Genomic DNA, 20,903 nt, shown 5'->3' on the forward strand with positions numbered 1-20,903 from the left:
TCCTTCTGTTCCCACCAAGCGCTCCACCCCACCTTGCCCGATAGCCTCATCACCTGCACTGCAGAGAAAACTCAACTTACAAAGGTGAAATGACCATCCTTAAGTCATAGGATGGATCTGGGATCAGAACCTTGATCATCTTGTGCCAACTCAGGAGACAATATGCAGAAATCAACTTAGCAACTACAGGAACTCATGTTTGAGAATTTAAACTTGTGCAAGTGATATATTCAGTCACAACTGTGTGCTGCCATGACTTGCAGCAGTTACTGCTCTAACATTAGTTATCCTCAAAACTGGACATTTGAGGGAAAACCAAGCTGCTTGCCTGATTTGAGCCACATGGCAATGGTAAATGACACTAGTGATAAGATGTTCAGGTTTAAAATGTGACCTCAAAGGCCAAAGGAGGCATAAATCCATATTCATATGGTAATTTTAATTCATTGGGAAAACTGCATTACACTCTAGCACTGTACTGGCTATAAATGACTGATTCTACATGTCAACATCCAGAGACTTGACATGCAAATTAATCTAGAGACTTTGAATAAATTGACATCTGCAAAAAGAATATTTCCATTCTGAAAATTAGAATCAGAAAATTTAGAGCCAAGTGTAGTGTTCCATTTGTAATTGTTTCAGAGATTACTAAAAAGAGGGGAGAACAAAGGAAATAACCAGGCCAAGTCAGATCTGCTGATATCCAAATGATCATGAAAACATTGCTCTCTGCATATGCTAAAATCATTTCTTAATTTCTTACATATGAAAATGTTTTGGATTTATATAGTGTCTTTCATGTCAGGAACTCCATCTCTTGTAACTTATTGGCTAGTTAATCCTCTATTGCTATTACTTCATTTTAATTTGTGTCCCCAAATTAACCATGGGAAAAAAATCTAAGGCCAGATGTTTATATTTTTCAGTTTTTCAATTTTAGATATTATTCAACCAACATAGCCCTCAAGGAATCTCAAAATGCTCATGAAAGTAAAAACAACAAGTTTTCCCTTTAAACTAAATAGTTGAAAACAATCCAATCTTTCTTTTGAATACGTGGAAAATAAAACTGAGAGAGATAGCTACTGGACTTTATAAGCACACACTGAAATCTTAAGAGTCTTTTCTCCATTTCAATATACAACAACAAAAGAGATGAAACCAAGTGATATCTGTCCTGTGCCAGTGAATTACATATGCATCTGGGTCTCCTCTGCTATGACCCTGCCTCCGCCCCCCGAAGACAGGACTGTGAACGGCCATCTATGCATCCCCAAGTGCTCAGTATGTAGCAGGCTCTCAGTAAGTATTAACTGATCTGAATATTGATGTTGTTAAGTAAACAATTAGAAGTCCTAAGCAGAGATAAGCTGGGATGACATTGTTTATCTTTCCAATGTGATCAGGAAATCTTTCATTCTGACTATTTTAAGAATAGCAATTAAAAAAAAAAACTTTATGCCACCATTCAAAAAATTTTATTAATCAAATAATTCAAATAGACCTCCAATAATTCAGATGGTGTGCTTTTGGGTTGAAGTTTATAGTCTATGAAAAGTGAAGGAGGCTGAGATTTTTACAGACATTTTACATTTCTCTGGAGATCTACTTCTAAATGACAGGTGAGTTCTTTTCGCCTGCCCAGGATCATATCCCCTTCCTCTGGGAAGAGCCTCTGAGTTTCAGAAAGCTACCCCTTCCTCACTGATGACAGTCTTGTTGGTCTATCAAGGAAGGTGCCTGGCCTTCCCTTGGCCAACAAAAAGGCCAGGGTCCCCAGTTATACCAAGTGAACACCCTTCTCTGCAACAGGAATCTCAAACCAACTGTCCCAAGCACTGAGGGCGAGGTGAGAGCAGATTCACTCAGTCAGTGGTACGCAAGACACTATTAGTTCCTACTGCCCAACCCCCCATGGCTGTCTGGTCCAAGTCCTCTTCCAGACTGGTTCTTCCCCACGGCTTTCCAGTATGTTCCCCTCCTCCCCTGGGTTAGCCAGAGATGGATTCTGTTGCTTGCAACCCTGGAATACTGTCTAATGCATAGGCACTTCCCAATCCTCACTGACCAACACCTGCTATGCCAATTCTAGGTCAGCTTGATCCACTCATTTAAGACCTGTATTGAGCAGGACTCGCTTGTCTGCTCAGATCACTGTGTGAATTCTTAAAGATACTAAAATTAAGTTATTGAAATGTTTCCTTTAATTGTCATTGGCTTCCTTCCTGTCCCTGCCAGTATAGTTTTGTTTGATGATAAAATTATAAGTTAAGTACCAGATTCTATTCCTATCAGAAAAGAGCTTTAAATCTAGATTATATTTAAAGGGAAAGAGTTGAGCTTTCAAACAAAAACTTAAGAAGCGGACAAACTAGTAACTCAAAGTAACTTAACATTTTCAAAGTTCTTTTTGATCCTCATGTTTTAAAATCAAAACATGAAAAGTTAGGCCAAGGAGAATAACAGATCACACAAGATGACAAATGTGAAAGAACCATGAACTCTGTGAAACATAAGGCATAATGCCCGTCTTAACCTTAACTTGCCAACTCACCTTTGCCAGGGATGAGAGCCTTCCGAAAGGCTTCCTTCAGAGAGCTGTGCCCATGTAAGAGTCTGTGGCTGGGAGAGATGGCCACGTGGGCGGTGCCGTAAATGGCCTCGGGGGTGGCCGTGTAGGCGCTCAGCTTTTCTCCTGTGACTTGCCCATCAACCTGGCAGGGGGGAAGCAGACTCATTTCCTCAATCCTCCCTCTGGGCTGCTGTGCTCCCCAGCCATATCCCTTCCTCCCACCCCTCCCCAATCCCAGATAGTGGTGACAGCTTCTGACCATAGCCACAGGGATGTGGGGACCTGAGGTGGTCCCTGGCAGGGGCAGAAAGGGCAAGAGAGAAGAGGGTCACAGCTCCTCTTTCAGGAGGCCTCCGCAGTGCCAATAACCAGGCGTACTTGGGGGCCCCAAATCAAAGGGGGTCAAAGCATGCTCAGAAGGATGCCTTCCCCGGTTCTTGGCTCCTTTGTTCACAAATCAATAATAACTGTCAATGTTATTCGTCCTGAGAAAGGAGCTATATACTTTCCTCCAGGATTTAAGTTACAAATAAAGGCATCAAAATTTCTAACCAGAAAAAGACACTGAGGCTAATTCCATTTTGAATAGGAAAGAAAGGACAGCCTGAGCTGAGCTCAAGAATGAGTGCTCCTAGGGCTGGTTAAATGCCTTTCAAGGAAGAGTCAAACATTAGGCACCAACTGAATGCCAACTATGTGACAGACACAGAGCACACAGAGAGGCCAGATCCTCCTTTGTTCACACATTCCAATGTGCTCACAAAGTGCCAATGATGTGCGAAGCGCTTGGGGCCCAGAACTAAAAGTCCACACTATGGGCTGAGTGCCAATTAGGTGTCACCTATGGAGCCAGGCCTGGGGCCTCAGAGGCACAGCCACATGGCCCTGTACCTGCAGGACTGAAAGTGTTCCCCCCGGAGATGTCTCATTTTCAGGTGGGTCCAGGAATGGAGGTGGAGACACTTTCATGATAAAATATTGGGCAAGGGAGAGAATACAGAAGACATTCCACATACAGTAGCCAGGTGGCTCAGAGACCCGCATCCCTCACCCTGGTGAAGAAGCAAAGGCCTACAATGTGATCACATCTTGAAATGAAAATTTTGGATGTAATGAGTTAAATAAAATGTTATTAAAATTAATTTCACCTGTTTCTTTGCACTTTAAAAAATGTGGCTACTAGAAAATTTGAAATTACATATGTGACTCTCAGTATCTTTCTACTGGATAGCACTGTTGCAGAGTCTCAAGTTGCTGGTTTCTTCAAAGAGTTCTAAAAATGCAGAAGGGGGTTTCTGAGCATTAATTGCTGGAGATGCTCTTGCTCGATCACCTTTAATGTGAAGTCCAAATGGCAGCCCACACAGTCCCCGATCCAGTGGGCCTGCATGCCTTTTATTCCATACCATTCCGGAAGGTCTGCCAGCGCGTCCTGCATGGGCTGTAGGAATGAAAAGAGAACGGAGAGGTAGAAGCACACAGCTTACTTAAGACAAAGCAAGTGATCTGGGGCTCACTAAGGTGGGAGAACTGGGGACACTGAAGGAGGTTCAGGATTTAGCCCTTTTCTTCTTCACTTGTCAATCAGAGAGGCCCAGCAAAGGTCACACAGATGCACTCATCATGACTCAATTTAGTGAGATGGGTTTCACTCACTTCTCTATTTTGAGTGGGCCAAGGTTTCAGAGAGAGAAGAAAATTAACAAGGAGAGACCATGATTAACATCTTTGATGGATGTGGTTAGTGCATTCTCCTCCACAGTCTGGGACCTAAACAAAAGAAGTTCAAGTTTATGAATTTTTAAACCCTAAGATAAGTCATTCACAGGTATGGCTATTCTACAACTCAACTGTATCATATATAGAACATTATAAGTTTATTTAAAAAATAAAAATTAGCATAAGGGAAACCATCACATTGATTTGTGTAACATTTACTATTAAAAGCATACATTTATTTTCATCGCCTAATTTTAATCCTAAAATCCTACAAAAGGGAGGCTTTTCAATAAACTATTCTCTATGGTCTCAAGCTCATGCCATCCCTTTATTTGAAGATGAGATACATTCTTTCAACAAATAAGTTTAAAAGTAAATCATATGTTTATAATAAGAGTCCAATTTTAAATTCCTAATTGTATTATGACTAATACAGGCAACATAACGATGCTTTATTCGTGTAGTGTTTTGTAATTCATAAAGTGCTTTTACACACATCTCTTCTCACACACTCTGGGTAAGGTAGCTCACTTTCAGATTAATGAACCCACACTGAGAAAGCGTATAGCTTTCTCATGCAAGCCTGCAGGAAAGGACAAGCCAGGACTAAAACCCAGACCTTACTAACTGCATTCTTTTGCCTACAGGGCAGAGACTTACTCTATCATGTGATAAACAACACAGAGCATTTTTTACACTTGTCATCTATCTATCCAGCCATTCTCATTTATTCGGGAGAGGCTGCAAGTTTCAAGATCCAGAAATTTCTTCTGAGGCAGAAATTGTGGATTATGGACACCATCAAGTTGACCAGCAATGTGTTCATTCATTTGTTTATTCCCAGGAATGTATTAATTCCCCAACCCTAAACACAAGGACCTCATCTAGGCATTGGAGACTGGGGCATACACAAAGCAGGATGTGCCAGAGTCCCTAAAATGAAGTTTAAATAATGCACACATGGAGCCTGCTGCTATTCGTTGGGTAACTGATCAAACTGCAATGCCAAATGCTATTAGCATCAAAGAAGATGGGACACGGGTCGTGGAAATGAATCAAGGGAAAAGAAAAATAGTGGGAGGGTAGGGAAGAAAAGTAACAGAGTGAAAAGTAGGGAGAGGTATAAAAGATTTGGGGGGTGGACCACAGAGGAGAAGGAAAGTCATAGGAAGTGGGTGGGTGAGGAAAGAAAAGCTCCAAAAAGAAAAGAAAGGAAGGGAAAAGAAGCAACTAAAGAGTGCCTGCCCAGCCCACAGTAGGGTGCAATGACCAGTCAGTAACAGGGTGAGCCTTCCTGCCATGGGGCTGTCAATTTTGAGAGAAAAGCAAAGGAAAGAGGGAACGGAGTTACACTAATATTAAAATAGAAACCAGACGTGTGTGCAAAATTGGAAAAGGAGAGCACTGGAAAGCCTCAGTGAAGAGCTCAAGCTGTCCTTTTAACGCAACGTCACACTAAGGCTCAGTAAAGGCAGGTCCCCTTCCTTTTTGCTACCAATAGGAACCTAGCTGTGTAACACTTGGCATAATCCTCATGCAGAGACCCAACTACCCAGCTCATGTTTATAGGTCATCTTCAACAAAATGATTCTAGGGTTCTCCCATTTCCGGACCATTAATCACGAAAGATAAAAACGTTTTTTATGAGGAAATGTCATTAATTAGAAACCATGGGTATTTTATAGTCTATCTGGTCATTTGGAAAGGAGATCCACAAGAACCAAATAGCTGATGACAAAGATTCAGAAATATTTTAGGTAAGTTTTGAAACTTCATAATTCAGCATGACCTATGCTTAAGCCAATTCATGATGTTGATGAAACCGTACTGCCCAATCTCCCAGGGCAGGATCAAGGAAAACCAGAGTTGCTAGTTTTAAGTAAAATAAGCAGATCAACATGTGTCAATGCCATAGATATATTCCAACATCTGTGCTTGTGAGATGGCTTTCCATAGGATATACAAAATGCTTTATGGGTCAACTAAGTTGCCCAAAAGGACCATTATGTTTCAGTATTTGCCTGAGTGAAAACTGACTTTTGAGAATGTGGTAAAAGTCCTGCTTCAGGTTCCTGACTGTTCATTACTTGAATTAAAGTGGCTTTCTTTTGGTACAAACTATTATGTATAAAATAAATAAGCTACAAGGATATATTGTACTGCCCAAGGAATATAGCCAGTATCTTATAATAACTATGAATGGAGTATAATCTATAAAAATTTTCAATCACTACATTATATACCTGAAACTAACATAATATTGTAAATCAACTATACCTCAAAAAAAAAAAGTCAGAGCAACAAGATTGGTTTAAGATGGTGGAGTAGAAGGACGTGCTCTCATTCCCTCTTGCAAGAACACCAGAATTACAACAAACTGCTGAACAATCATCGATGGGAAGACACTGGAACTCACCAAAAATGATACCCCACATCCAAACACAAAGGAGAAGCCACAGTGAGATGGTAGAAGGGGCACAATCACAATAAAATCAAATTTCATAACTGCTGGGTGGGTGACTCACAAACAGAGAACATTTATACCACAGAAGTCCACCCACTGGAGTGAAGGTTCTGAGCCCCACGTCAGGCTTCCCAATCTGTGGGTCTGGCAACGGAAGGAGAATTCCTAGAGAATCAGACTTTGAAGGCTAGTGGGATTCGATTGCAGGACTTTGACAGGACTGGGGGAAAAAGAGACTCCACTCTTGGAGGGCACACACAAAGTAGTGTGCTCACTGGGACCAAGTGGAAGGAGCAGTGACCCCATAAGAGACTGAACCAGACCTACCTGCTAGTGTTGGAGGGTCTCACAGGCAGGGGATGACTGTGGCTCACCGTGGAGACACTGGCAGCAGAAGTTCTGGGAAGTACTCGTTGGCATGAGCCTTCCCAGAGTCTGCCATTAGCCCCACCAAAGAGACCGGGTAGGCTTCAGTGTTGGGTCACCTCAGGCTAAACAACCAACAGGGAGGGAACCCAGCCCCATCCATCAGCAGACAAGTGAATTTATGTTTTACTGAGCTCAGCCCACCAAAGCAACAGCTAGCTCTACCCACCACCAGTCCCTCCCATCAGGAAACTTGCACAAGCCTCTTAGATAGCCTCATCCACCAGAGGGTAGACAGCAGGAGCAAGAAGAACTACAGTCCTGCAGCCTGTGGAACAAAAACCACATTCACAGAAAGATAGACAAGATGAAAAGGCAGAGGGCTATGTACTAGATGAAGGAACAAGATAAAACCCCAGAAAAACAACTAAATGAAGTGGAGATAGGAAACCTTCCAGAAAAAGAATTCACAATAATGATAGTGAACATGATCCAGGACCTGGCAAAAAAAATGGAGGCAAAGATTGAGAAGATGAAAGAAAAGTTTAACAAAGATCTGGAAGAATTAAAGAACAAACAAATAGAGATGAACAACACAATAACTGAAATGAAAAATACACTAGAAGGAATTGACAGCAGAATAACTGAGGCAGAAGAACGGATAAGGGACATGGAACACAGAATGGTGGAATTCACTGCTGTGGAACAGAATAAAGAAAAAAGGATGAAAAGAAATGAAGATAGCCTAAGAGACCTCTGGGACAACATTTAACATAACAACATTCGCATTATGGAGGTCCCAAAAGGAGAATAGAGAGAGAAAGGACCAGAGGAAATATTTGAAGAGATTATAGTTGAAACCTTCCCTAACATGGGAAAGGAAATAGCCGTCTAAGTCCAGGAAGTGCAGAGAGTCCCATACAGGATAAACCCAAGGAGAAACACGCCGAGACACATAGTAATCAAACTGGCAAAAATTAAAGACAAATAAAAATTATTGAAAGCAGCAAGGGAAAAACAAAACATAACATACAAAGGAATCCCCATAAGGTTATCAGCTGATTTTTCAGTGGAAACTCTGCAGCCCAGAAAGGAGTGGCAGGATATACTTAAAGTGATGAAAGGGAAGAAACTATAACCAAGATTACTCTACCCGGCAGGAGTCTCATTCAGATTAGACAGAGAAATCAAAAGCTTTACAGACAAGCAAAAGCTAAGAGAATTCCACACCACCAAACCAGCTCTACAACAAATGCTAAAGGAACTTCTTTAAGTGGGAAACACAAGAGAAGAAAAGAACCTATAAAAACAAACCCAAAACAATTAAGAAAATGGAAATATGAAAACACATATCGATAATTACCTTAAACGTGAATGGATTAAATGCTCCAACCAAAAGACACAGGCTTGCTGAATGGATACAAAAACAAGACCCGTATATATGCTGTCTACAAGAGACCCACTTCAGACCAAGGGAAACATTCAGACTGAAAGTGAGGGGATGGAAATAGATACTCCATGCAAATGGAAATCAAAAGAAAGCTGGAGTAGCAATACTCATATCAGATAAAATAAAGAATGTTACAAGAGACAAGGAAGGACATTACGTAATGATCAAGGGATCAATCCAAGAAGAAGACATAACAATTATAAGTACATATGCACCCAACACAGGAGCACCTAATACATAAGCCAACTGCTAACAGCTATAAAAGAGGAAATTGACAGTAACACAATAATAGTGGGGGACTTTAACACCTCACTTACACCAATGGACAGATCATCCAAACAGAAAATTAATAAGGAAACACAAGCTTTAATGACACAATAGACCAGATAGATTTAATTGATATTTATAGGACATTCCATCCAAAAACAGCAGTTTACACTTTCTTCTCAAGTGTGCACGGAACATTCTCCAGGATAGATCACATTTTGGGTCACAAATCAAGCCTCAGTAAATTTAAGAAAATTGAAATCATATCAAGCATCTTTTCTGAACACAATGCTGAGATCAGAAATCAATTACAGGGAAAAAAATGTAAAAACATAAACACATAAATACATAAAAATGTAAAAACAAAAACATAAACAGTACGTTACTAAATAACCAAGAGATCACTGAACAAATCAAAGAGGAAATCAAAAAACACCTAGAGACAAATGACAATGAAAACACAACAATCCAAAACCTACGGGATGCAGCAAAAGCAATTCTAAGAGGGAAGTTTATAGCTATATACAAGCCTACCTCAAGAAACAAGAAAAATCTCAAATAAACAATCTAACCTTACACCTAAAGGAACTAGAGAAAGAAGAACAAACAAAACCCAAAGTTGGCAGAAGGAAATAAATCATAAAGATCAGAGCAGAAATAAATGAAATAGAAACAAAGAACACAATAGCAAAGATCAATAAAACTAAAAGCTGGTTCTTTGAGAAGATAATCAAAATTGATAAACCATTAGCCAGACTCATCAAGAAAAAGAGGGAGAGGACTCAAATCAATAAAATTAGAAATGAAAAAGGAGAAGTTACAACAGACACTGCAGAAATACAAAACATCTGAAGAGACTACTACAAGCAACTCTATGCCAATAAAATGGACAACCTGGAAGAAATGGACAAATTCTTAGAAAGGTATAACCTTCTAAGACTGAACCAGGAAGAAACAGAAAATACGAACAGACCAATCACAAGTCACGAAATTGAAACTGTGATTAAAAATCTTCCAACAAACAAAAGTCCAGGACCAGATGGCTTCACAGGTGAATTCTATCAAACATTTAGAGAAGAGCTAACACCCATCCTCTCAAACTCTTCCAAAAAATTGCAGAGGAAGGACCACTCCCAAACTGATGCTATGAGGCCACCATCACCCTGATACCAAAACCAGACAAAGATACTACAAAGAAAGAAAATTACAGACCAATGTCACTGATGAATATAGATGCAAAAATCCTCAGCAAAATACTAGCAAACAGAATCCAACAACACATTAAAAGGATCATACACCATGATCAAGTGGGATTTATCCCAGGGATGCAAGGATTCTTCAATATACGCAAATCAATCAATGTGATACACCATATTAACAAATTGAAGAATATAAACCATATGATTGGGCTTCCCTGGTGGCGCAGTGGTTGAGAGTCTGCCTGCTGATGCAGGGGACACGGGTTCATGCCCCGGTCCGGTAAGATCACACATGTCGCGGAGCGGCTGGGCCCAGTGAGCCATGGCCACTGAGCCTGCACGTCCGGAGCCTGTGCTCCGCAACGGGAGAGGCCACAGCAGTGAGAAGCCCATGTACCGCAAAAAAAAAAAAAAAAAAAAAAACCAAAACCGTACGATCATCTCAATAGATGCAGAAAAAGCTTTTGACAAAATTCAACACCCATTTAGGATAAAACCTCTCCAGAAAGTAGGCATAGACGGAACCTACCTCAACATAACAAAGGCCATATACGACAAGACCACAATAAACATCATTCTCAATGGTGAAAAACTGAAAGCATTTCCTCTAAGATCAGGAACAAGACAAGGACGTCCACTCTTGCCACTATTATTGAGCATAGTTTTGGAAGTCCTAGCCATGGCAATCAGAGAAGAAAAGGAATACAAATTGGAAAAGAAGAAGTAAAACTGTCACTGTTTGCAGATGACATGATACTATACATAGAGAATCCTAAAGATGCCACCAGAAAACTACTAGAGCTAATCAATGAATTTGGTAAAGTTGCAGGATACAAAATTAATGCACAGAAATATCTTGCATTCCTATATACTAAAGATGAAAAATCTGAAAGAGAAATTAAGGAAACACTCCCATTTACCACTGCAACAAAAAGAATAAAATACCTAGGAAAAAAACCTACCTAGGGAGACAAAAGACCTGTATACAGAAAACTATAAGACCCTGTTGAAAAAAATTAAAGATGATACCAACAGATGGAGAGATATACCATGTCCTTGGATTGGAAGAATCAATATTGTGAAAATGACTATACTACCCAAAGCAATCTACAGATTCAATGCAATCCCTATCAAATTACCAATGGCATTTTTTACAGAACTAGAACAAAAAATCTTAAAATTTGTATGGAGACACAAAAGACCCCGAATAGCCAAAGCAGTCTAAAGGGAAAAAAATGGAGCTGGAGGAATCAGACTCCCTGACTTCAGGCTATACTACAAAGCTGCAGTAATCAAGACAATATGGTACTGGCACAAAAACAGAAATATAGATCAATGGAACAGGATAGAAAGCCCAGAGATAAACCCACGCACCTATGGTCAACTAATCTATGACAAAGGAGGCAAGGATATACAATGGAGAAAAGACAGTCTCTTCAATAAGTGGTGTGGGAAAACTGGACAGCTACATGTAAAAGAATGAAATTAGAATACTCCCTAACACCACACACAAAAATAAACTCAAAATGGATTAGAGACCTAAATGTAAGACCAGGCACTATACAACTCTTAGAGGAAAACATAGGAAGAACAGTGTTTGACATAAATCACAGCAAGGTCTTTTTTGATCCACCTCCTACAGTAATGGAAATAAAAACAAAATTAAACAAATGGGACCTAATGAAACTTAGAAGCTTTTGCACAGCAAAGCAAACCATAAACAAGACGAAAAGACAACCCTCAAAATGGGAGAAAATATTTGCAAACAGATTAACGGACAAAGGATTAATCTCCAAAATATATAAACAGCTCATGCAGCTCAATATTAAAAAATCAAACAACCCAATCCAAAAATGGGCAGAAGACCTAAATAGACATTTCTGCAAAGAGGACATACAGATGGCCAGGAAGCGCATGAAAAGCTGCTCAACATCACTAATTATTAGAGAAATGCAAATCAAAACTACAATGAGGTATCACCTCACACCAGTTAGAATGGGCATCATCAGAAAATCTACAAAGAACAAATGCTGGAGAGGGTGTGGAGAAAAGGGAACCCTCTTGCACTGTTGGTGGGAATGTAAATTGGTACAGCCACTATGGAGAACACTATGGAGGTTCCTTAAAAAACTAAAAATAGAATTGCCTTATGACCCAGTAATCCCACTACTGGGCATATACCCAGAGAAAAACCATAATTCAAATTTGAAGACACATGCACCCCAATGTTCATTGCAGCACTATTTACAGATGAATCAGTTTGCAGGGCAGAAACTGAGACACAGATGTAGAGAACAAACGTATGGACACCAAGGGGGGAAAGCAGCGGTGGGTGGTGGTGTTGGTGTGATGAATTGAGAGATTGGGATTGACATGCATACACTAATATGTATAAAATGGATAACTAATAGGAACCTGCTGTATAAGAAAATAAATAAAATAAAATTCAAAAAAAAATTAAAGCAACAATCACACAGTGTATAAGTAGTTCCTTTTGTATAAAGAATAAAAAAGTCAATAAAATTTATTGTAAACTTAAAAAAAAAAAGTGGCCTTCTTTCAGTTTCTCAAAAATACCAAGCCTGCCTCATGGCCTTGGCACATGCTATGTTCTTGCCTTGAAACACCGTTTCCTCACCCTCTATACAGTGGCTGCTGAGTCTCCCCATCTAAAGAGGTGCCCCTATCATTCTCCTTGCTCTTCCCACATCCCTAATGGTCCATCTCTTCGCTAGTCTGTTTGACTGCTTGTTGATGGTCTGGCTCCTCCTCTGCATTATAAGCTCCCTGAGAGTTCTGTTCACCAGTGTAAACTCAGCACCTATAGTTTCTGATATATAATAGGTATTTTGAATAAGTGAAAAAAAAATGAGAAATGGGCCTCCTGCCAAGGTAATGCAGAAACCAAAACCTTTCCCCTTCTCTTTTCCCTGATAATGACGAGGAAGCCTACCTCTAATAACCTGGGTCAGCCAAGGCTCTGGTTTCAATAGACCTGTCCCAGGGGACACACTGCTGACCATGGACAGGTGGCCTTGTCCTCCTGCGGCACAGCCAACAGGAACCTGGCTCTTCAGTGGGCCCCTTGGTGGCCTTTCAGTTTCATTGGTGTCCCTCTCTTTCCCTCCCTCATGGATCTCAAGAGGACTCAATTCCATGATTTTAAGTCTGCAAACTTTGTGCTTTAAGAGAAAGTTACAAAAGTCCAAAAAAAAAAAAAATTGATACAGATTTATTTATTTATTTGATACAGGTTTATTTTTAAATGTGACTTTTGGGGTGTTTAAAAATCACTCATAAGGACTTCCTTGGTGCTTCAGCAGTTAAGACTCTGTGCCCCCAATGCAGGGGGCCTGGGTTCGATTCCTGGTCAGGGAACTAGATCCAGCATGCTGCAACTAAAAGATCCCACACGCTGCAATGAAGATCCCAGGTGCTGCAACCAAGACCCGGTGCAGCCAAATAAATATTTTTAAAAATATCACTCATAGGGGTGGCCATAAGGCAGCATAAGATCATGATTCACTGAAGAAAAGTTGAATTATATTCCATATGTAGTTTATATGTATTTAGTTGGATATGAATTCCTCGGAAACTAACCATATACGTAAAGGTACCTATAAACACACTCAGCTAAGGAGAATATTTACTTGATTGAAAGAGCTTATTCCCAAAATCTTTCAGATAAACCATAGTTTCTCCATATTTTCCCTTCCTGGCCGACATAAATGGAACATGAAATTGCAGAGCTACACATACATGTAACATTTTAAGAATGTTACAAAACAAATATTAGAAACATAGAGTTTCTGTTACTGACAGCACAGACTTGAAAAGTCAAACAACTAATTTTAGCATAACCCAGAGGTTAATGGGATTTCTGGGATTTGATCTTTGATATACTAACCTAAAGATGCATGAGAGATAAAAATGAGTCAGTTGGTAAGAACTGCAATGTAAACTTCATCTAAAATAAGGCTTTCCTAGAAATTCTTTCAAAAGAAACCAGCTGCTATGGACACTAGAAGATGGCATGTGGTATCTCAATTATGAATGAATCATGTACCAAAGTTTCCATGCTCCCATCCACTTCAATTATAATATGGCCACTGAGCTCCCTTGTAGAAGACATTGTGTTTCGTGTAATAAAAGGTACCAGGAAATCCAGAGAACACAGGGACATGTTGAACTGCCCCATGAGTGTTCAATCAGCAAAACCCAGGAAACTATGGGCCAAACAGCCCAGGTCCTTCAACTGATAAATTGTAAGAAAAAGAAAGGGATAAAGATGGAAACCTGTAGATTAAAGTACTTGAAAGACATCAAATTTAAAAAGTGAAGGTAGGAATAAACTATACTCTCTAGGGAGGCACATTTAGGTGCTAAAACTATAGAGAAATGTGAGGACGTGACTATCTAAAAGTTAGGATAGTAGCTACTTTGGGGCCAGGGAGGCACTTATGTTGAGATGAGGCATGTAGAGGGCTTCTGGAGCGCTCTGGCAAGATCCACTATCTTGACCTACAAGGGCGGCTGCTTTAAAATAATTCAGAAGCTATATATTTGTTATATGGTTATCTGCATTTCATTTTATAATAAAAATGTAAAAACAAAACAAAAACTTACTACTAAGTTTGGTATTACATAGGTCACAACTCTTATCCCACACTGTTCCCAGAGTATGGCATAGAGAAATGTTGGCCTGTGATCTCTATGATTCAAGTGTAAACTCTCTTGTTTTTCTTTAAACCCCACAAGGGGCCTGACCTAGAGCCTAGGACTGTGTCTTGAACTGGGCAAATGCTCATCAAATTCCCATTTAATTCCCTCCACTCAAGGGAGAGTCTCAGAGAGCAAGCAGTACTACAAAACCAGATCCCAGGCATCTAGGGAGGGGAGAAGTAACCTTTGTAGAACACTTCCTATGTAGCAGGCACTTTTATGTATGTTGCCTCATTTAATCTTCACAACAGGACAAGTCAAGAAGTATTATCTCCACCTCACAGATGAGAAAACAAGTCTCAGAAATTTCCTCTAAGTCACTCCAAAAGTATGGGGTGGAACAGGGAAAAAGCACTGGCAGCAAGGTGTAGCTGACTCCTAAGTTCATACGCATTCCTATACTCTACTATGCAATGACTACTCTCCAGCAGAGGTCCTTAAATCCAGCTTTCCCACAACCATATTTCAGATAGTTTTGGCTTATCATTCTCTAAGTTAAAAGAGACACTTATTAGAGATCTGCCTGCTTCTATTATCCTATTTATATTTTTATTTTTTTTCCTGGAAAGAAGACTCTGGTTATAGTCATAGGGCTTGGGTTGTGATCAAAATTCCCTTTCTTCAGATAAGGACACAAAGGCTCCCAGAGGTTTAGCAAGCTGCCCAACATCACTTAGCTAATTGGAGTGAAGCTAAAAACTCATTCCTCAGGCCTCATTTAACTACAATGCATCTTCCTCAGAACCTTTCTCCCCAGTTGCACAGTGAACTTCTATTGTTTAAGCTGCCCAGCACCTGAAGTCTCTTCTTTCTTGGGGGCAGGGGTAGGGAGGTGAATTGCAAGATGGAGTGGCAGGGCCCCACCACCAACTATGGAAGCTAGAAAGAGGGTGCTTTTCCCATCCCAATCTCCTCCTCTGTGGAAGCTAAACAAATAGTGTAACCAATCATAGGCTCAGTACAATTGGAACACTGAGGGGGGACCTAGAGGCAGAGGGTCAACTGGTTTAAATAACACACCAGAACTGAGAGGCTGGAGATGCTGGTACTAATGGCAGCAATGACTTAACCAGACCATTCCTAGGACAAGATTTCAGCTGTGCTCTTGTTCTCCCTGATTCCTGCCTAGGCCTGGGGTCTCCTGCCTTCCCATCCAACTGTGAGGAACCTGATCCTCTCCTGACCAATGCCTTTTTGGCTTAAGTTAACCAGAGTAACTTTAGGTTGTTTCAACAAAGTTTCCTAACTAATAATGGATTTTAAAAGTTTCAACATCCTGGGCTTCCCTGGTGGCGCAGTGGTTGGGAGTCTGCCTGCCGATGCAGGGGACGCGGGTTCGTGCCCCGGTCTGGGAGGATCCCACGTGCCGCGGAGCGGCTGGGCCCCTGAGCCATGGCCGCTGAGCCTGCACGTCTGGAGCCTGTGCTCTGCAACGGGAGAGGCCACAACAGTGAGAGGCCCGCGTACCGCAAAAAAAAAAAAAAAAAGTTCAACATCCTGATGTGTATCTATATTAGCTGAAACTATACTGTCTGATATCATTGTAGCAAAAGTGTAAAATCTTGAATATATTAATTAATATTAGAAAAATAAAACATAATGCTAATAAACTATTACTCAATCTTCTGACACAATTACATATTTTAGAAAGCTTTTCAATTTATGCAGCGATTTAAGGGGTCTTAAATGCCAACAAGCATGTAACTAGGGCATTATGAACTCAGAATGACCCTCGGCTTTTCCTCTCCAAGGATTAGTGAGATTCCATTTAACTTCCAAGCAAACCTATGTGTGGTATCACGGGATCTGATGTCTTTCCATCAGATAAAACCCACGTTATATGATCTGAAGGTTAGCCCCAACTCCCACTCCATCCTTTCCTGCCACAGAAAATTCGGAGCTGATGGGGTCCATTTCTGACACACTTTACGCCCCTCTCCTTCCCCTGCATTACTGAGCCACACAGTTTACAAACCCTCTCATTGTGTTTTTCTTCTAGATTGAACAGTCAAAGCTGGAATACTTCCTATGGAGGTGCTTTGCTTAAAATATTCAGATCTCGATGAGGACAGAAGATTCAAATAGAATGAAATGTGAATGTTTTGATATGCTAATTGCGGCAGGGAAAAAAGTCCACCTGCTTAAAACCTTACCAAATCTATGAATATTTTTTAAAAATCAAAAGAAATGAAAAAGAAAAAACGAAACCAAACTCTTGAGAATAACCCAGCAAGCCCTTTTTAGTCCCCACTATAAAATAAACTCATTATTCACGACTGAATTTTGAAGAACAGGGCTCCAGAAAGCACCTGCCCAACAGCTTCCAACAAGCCCCCCTCAGCCCAGGGCCAGCCCCACCAAGTCTCCACCAGAACAAGAAGAGCCTGGTGAGCATTTACAGTGCTACAGTTGTTCAATGCAAAGAACTGTTTTCATTTGTTTGTTTGTTTGTTTGGGGTTTTTGTTGAGATTATATCCTTTTTGTGGTGTTTTGCAATTACAGTGACAGTAGATGGTATTCATCTCAAGTCCTTACGTTTGCCAGTTGGCAGTGCCTCCCTTACCCACTCTGGCCAACCTCAATTTATAGAAATCTTACTGGCTCATAGAATCCAAAAACTTGGGGAAGTACCAGGTTTTGAGACTCTTTATTAAAGTGCTATGAAATCCCTTTTCAAATAAAATCTGAGGGAACCCACTATCTAGGAGTTGAAAGCTGAACTATTCTAGGAGATGCCCTGCTCTCTCCTCTAACCCCTCTACATCAACTCCCAAGGCTTGGGCACAACTTGGAAACCATTAATTATTCAACTCCCTTCACTTAATTAATGAAAAAATGGCTCACTCGACCAAGTCAACAGCAGACCCCAAATAATGAATTCACCAGATCTGATTTTTCTGGGGCCATCATGCTCAGTTTTCAGGCATCTTTCTGTAAACTAAAAAAAGAGACAACTTCTTCCATATGCAAAACCTAGAAATGAACAACGTGAATGGGCTCCTCATTCAATTTTTACAAATAATTATTGTATTTAATACTCAGCTGAAGTCAAATTGTAAAGTTTCCCTGTGGTTATTATTTAGCATATATAGAAGTACTATGGTTAGGATTGGGGGGACCTATTATAATCATTTCACTAGGATAAGTCTGAAAAGATGGCCACTGTTGCTCCATAGGTACAGTGCGTGAATGAAGATGCCTTCAGAAGTTGAAACAACACTGTACAGGAATGAGTCTCAGTGTGAGCCTGTGTTTAAGAGCATGTACCACCAGGAGATGGGCTGAAGCAAACATCCAACTGAAAAGGCTTTAGTAATACAAAATAGAATCAGGAATAAGAAAGAGGAAGATGAAAACTACAAAGCTGGGGATAAAAAGAGGATTAGATATAACATGGCTAATCTGACTGTTTCTTCAAAGAAGCAGAAATAATGCCAGGAATAAATCCATACTTCCCAAGAGAAGACAGGATGTGAGCTAAAGCAGGAAGAACAAGGTGCAACAGGACTGTAAATAAGAATTCTAGAAGACGTGGTTTTAAAAACATGACACATTTTAAAGACCTTGGTAAAAAAAAAAAAAAAAAAGTTTAGGCAAACTGAGAAATATAGACCTTTTAAAACAAGTGGATTTATTAGCTACTAAGGGGCAAGTCGAGAAACTGGAACCTTGAGAGCTGGTTACAGATTTGAGACAGGATTTAATGAGATTTAATTAAAATGGACAATTTTTAAAAAGCTTAACACTTAGCCTTCTTCTGAATCAGTATGATTTGATTAGCAATTTTTTTTTTTTTTTTTTTTTTTTGCGGTACGCGGTCCTCTCACAGTTGTGGCCTCTCCTGTTGTGGAGCACAGGCTCCGGACGTGCAGGCTCAGCGGCCATGGCTCACGGGCGCAGCCGCTCCACGGCACGTGGGATCTTCCTGGACCGGGGCACGAACCCGTGTCCCCTGCATCGGCAGGTGGACTCTCAACCACTGCGCCACCAGGGAAGCCCAGCAATTATTTTTGAACGATAATTTGTCTGTATTTTTTCTAAAACTTATTATTGTTGCCAAGATTTCTTTATTCTTTTTGTTTCTGGAATCATTTCAGTGCAATTACTCCAAAGACACAGTATATATTTGAGTTGTAATAAAGGAAAGTCAATTCTGGAGGCAGTAAGATGTTTAAAAAATCTAGATGTCCCCTCTGGAATATTCTAGAGGAATAAACTCTCTCACGTCCTAGTCTCCCTCTTCTGCTTTGGCTCTGGCATGAAGTTGTGCATGAAGATTATAAACACATTAAAAAGCTCTGGCATGATGTTTACCTTGTTTACCTCTCTCTCTCTGATGGTTCTACTTTAATCTCTCTTCTGCAAAATAATATGCATTTCTAGCAAAATCCATTTGTTGTGGCATCTCAATGTAAAACATTTATTTACAAATTCAGTTGTGCTATCCAAGGGTCTCAATTCCAGTGAAGGTGCTATTAACCCAGAAGGGAAATAATCAGTTCTAAGCAAGGCACTCTGCAAATGATGTATGACTTGCCAACAATGTATGGGTCATGGGACTGCAGAGGCAAAAGGAAAAGAGGCACCAAGCAGCCCATGCTTACATCAAGGGTGTATCTCAGAGCCATGTGAAAAGGAGGAACAAACCAAGTGCTATTAAATAGCTTCCGAATAGCTGGAAAGAAGGAAGTGCTTTCTGGGTATGACCAGCATGGATGTCCCGGTGTGCATGCTCTGTGGGAAAGGATGTGGTGAAGGAAACCAGGAAGCTACAGTGGCAGCCATGTATCAACTCATATATCAACTTACTCATGTATCAACTCAGGCCACACACCAGCCTTTTTGTTTTTTCCCTCTGTCTCAGGTAACCCACTTTTTCAGCAGCAAAATGATTTAAATTCCACTAACTTCTAAGAGATGGTGACTATAGGTTCTGAAAACCTAAGAGTGCAGATGACAGAGGACAAACTCTCTCAGTGACAGAGCCACCTGTCTGATGAGACAGCTTCTGGTTCCCAGAGGCCACCCACATCACCTCACTGCCCCTGTCTCCACAGTACAAGAGAGAGGCTGTAACTGTACCTCTTAGGGGGAGGGAGAAATTAAATCACTATCCTGCAAACAGAACATGGTACTCAGCCCAATCTGTGGCACTAGGCTACCCATGCCTGAAAAGGTGCTTTTGTTCCGAGAAAGGGGAGTTTTGGGAGCAATAATAAGAGCTTTTATTGGTCTAATTAAGAAAAACAAAATGGGGACAGCAGTCCCAGGGGACATTCTGCTCAAATGCCTTCGATTTGGAAGCTTGCTTATAAACTTAAAACTTGCAAGAACATAAGACCATCCCTTTCCAAGACACTCAGGTCTAAAGAAGATGTGTAAATAAATGCTGATATAACCCTGCTATCAGGCTGTTTTGTTTTATGATTATCAAAATAACAATAACCATTATGGAAAATTTGGAAAAGACAGAAAAGGATGGGGAAAAAAATTACAGTTACCCAAAATCAACTTAAGCATCCAGGGAGATCACTATTAATATTTGTTCTATATCCTTCCATCCTATTTATATCCCATCTTCCAGTGATACTGAGATGCATATTTTCCCCACAAATTCTGAAATTGAGACATGTCTTACAATCAATGGTGCCTTTGATTGAGCATTTTTCATTCTCAGTGGAGCATAAAATTTAAAACCAATCGTGTGTTAGAACTGATAAAACATAGTATGAGTGTGTGTACTTGTGCATATGCTTTTACACAGTTAAAATTATGCTGCTAATATACTGTTTTTAAATGACTAGAGTTTGCATTTTACCAGAGTTCACAACTTACTACAGCTCTAGAAAGGATTAAATCTCTTTTTTAAGCAATTCTGACACTCAGAATCAGCCACCCTGGAATAGTAAGCAAAATAAATAGAGAAATGGAAAGATACTGTGGAAAATGGTCACTTTCTATAAGAAAACACATTTTGAAAAACAAAACGGAACAATATAATATGGATATGTATGTATCTGCTAATGTCTGTTCGCTTCCTTAATAGCAGTGGAAGCCACTGGATCAGTCTCACTGTTCTCCAGGCAGCTGGGTTTAGAATGCCCTGGGGTAAGGAAAGGGCCCTGGATTAGAGAATAATG

At 40.3% G+C, this 20,903-nt stretch overlaps 1 protein-coding gene across 8 annotated transcripts in view; it reads right to left on the reverse strand.

Moving 5' to 3' along the window:
• LARS2 (leucyl-tRNA synthetase 2, mitochondrial) overlaps positions 1-20,903 on the reverse strand; it is a 336,746-nt gene that overhangs the window by 123,517 nt on the left and 192,326 nt on the right. For all 8 annotated transcript variants that reach the window (XM_060307180.2, XM_060307179.1, XM_060307178.2 and 5 more), the window contains 2 exons: positions 3,909-4,016; positions 2,558-2,717 (listed from right to left, as the gene is read on the reverse strand). In XM_060307180.2, the coding sequence (XP_060163163.1) occupies positions 2,558-2,717; positions 3,909-4,016 (268 nt within the window). The remainder of the gene's footprint in view (positions 1-2,557; positions 2,718-3,908; positions 4,017-20,903) is intronic.

This window comes from Globicephala melas, chromosome 11 (genome assembly GCF_963455315.2).
Source record: "Globicephala melas chromosome 11, mGloMel1.2, whole genome shotgun sequence".
Lineage (NCBI taxonomy): Eukaryota > Metazoa > Chordata > Mammalia > Artiodactyla > Delphinidae > Globicephala > Globicephala melas.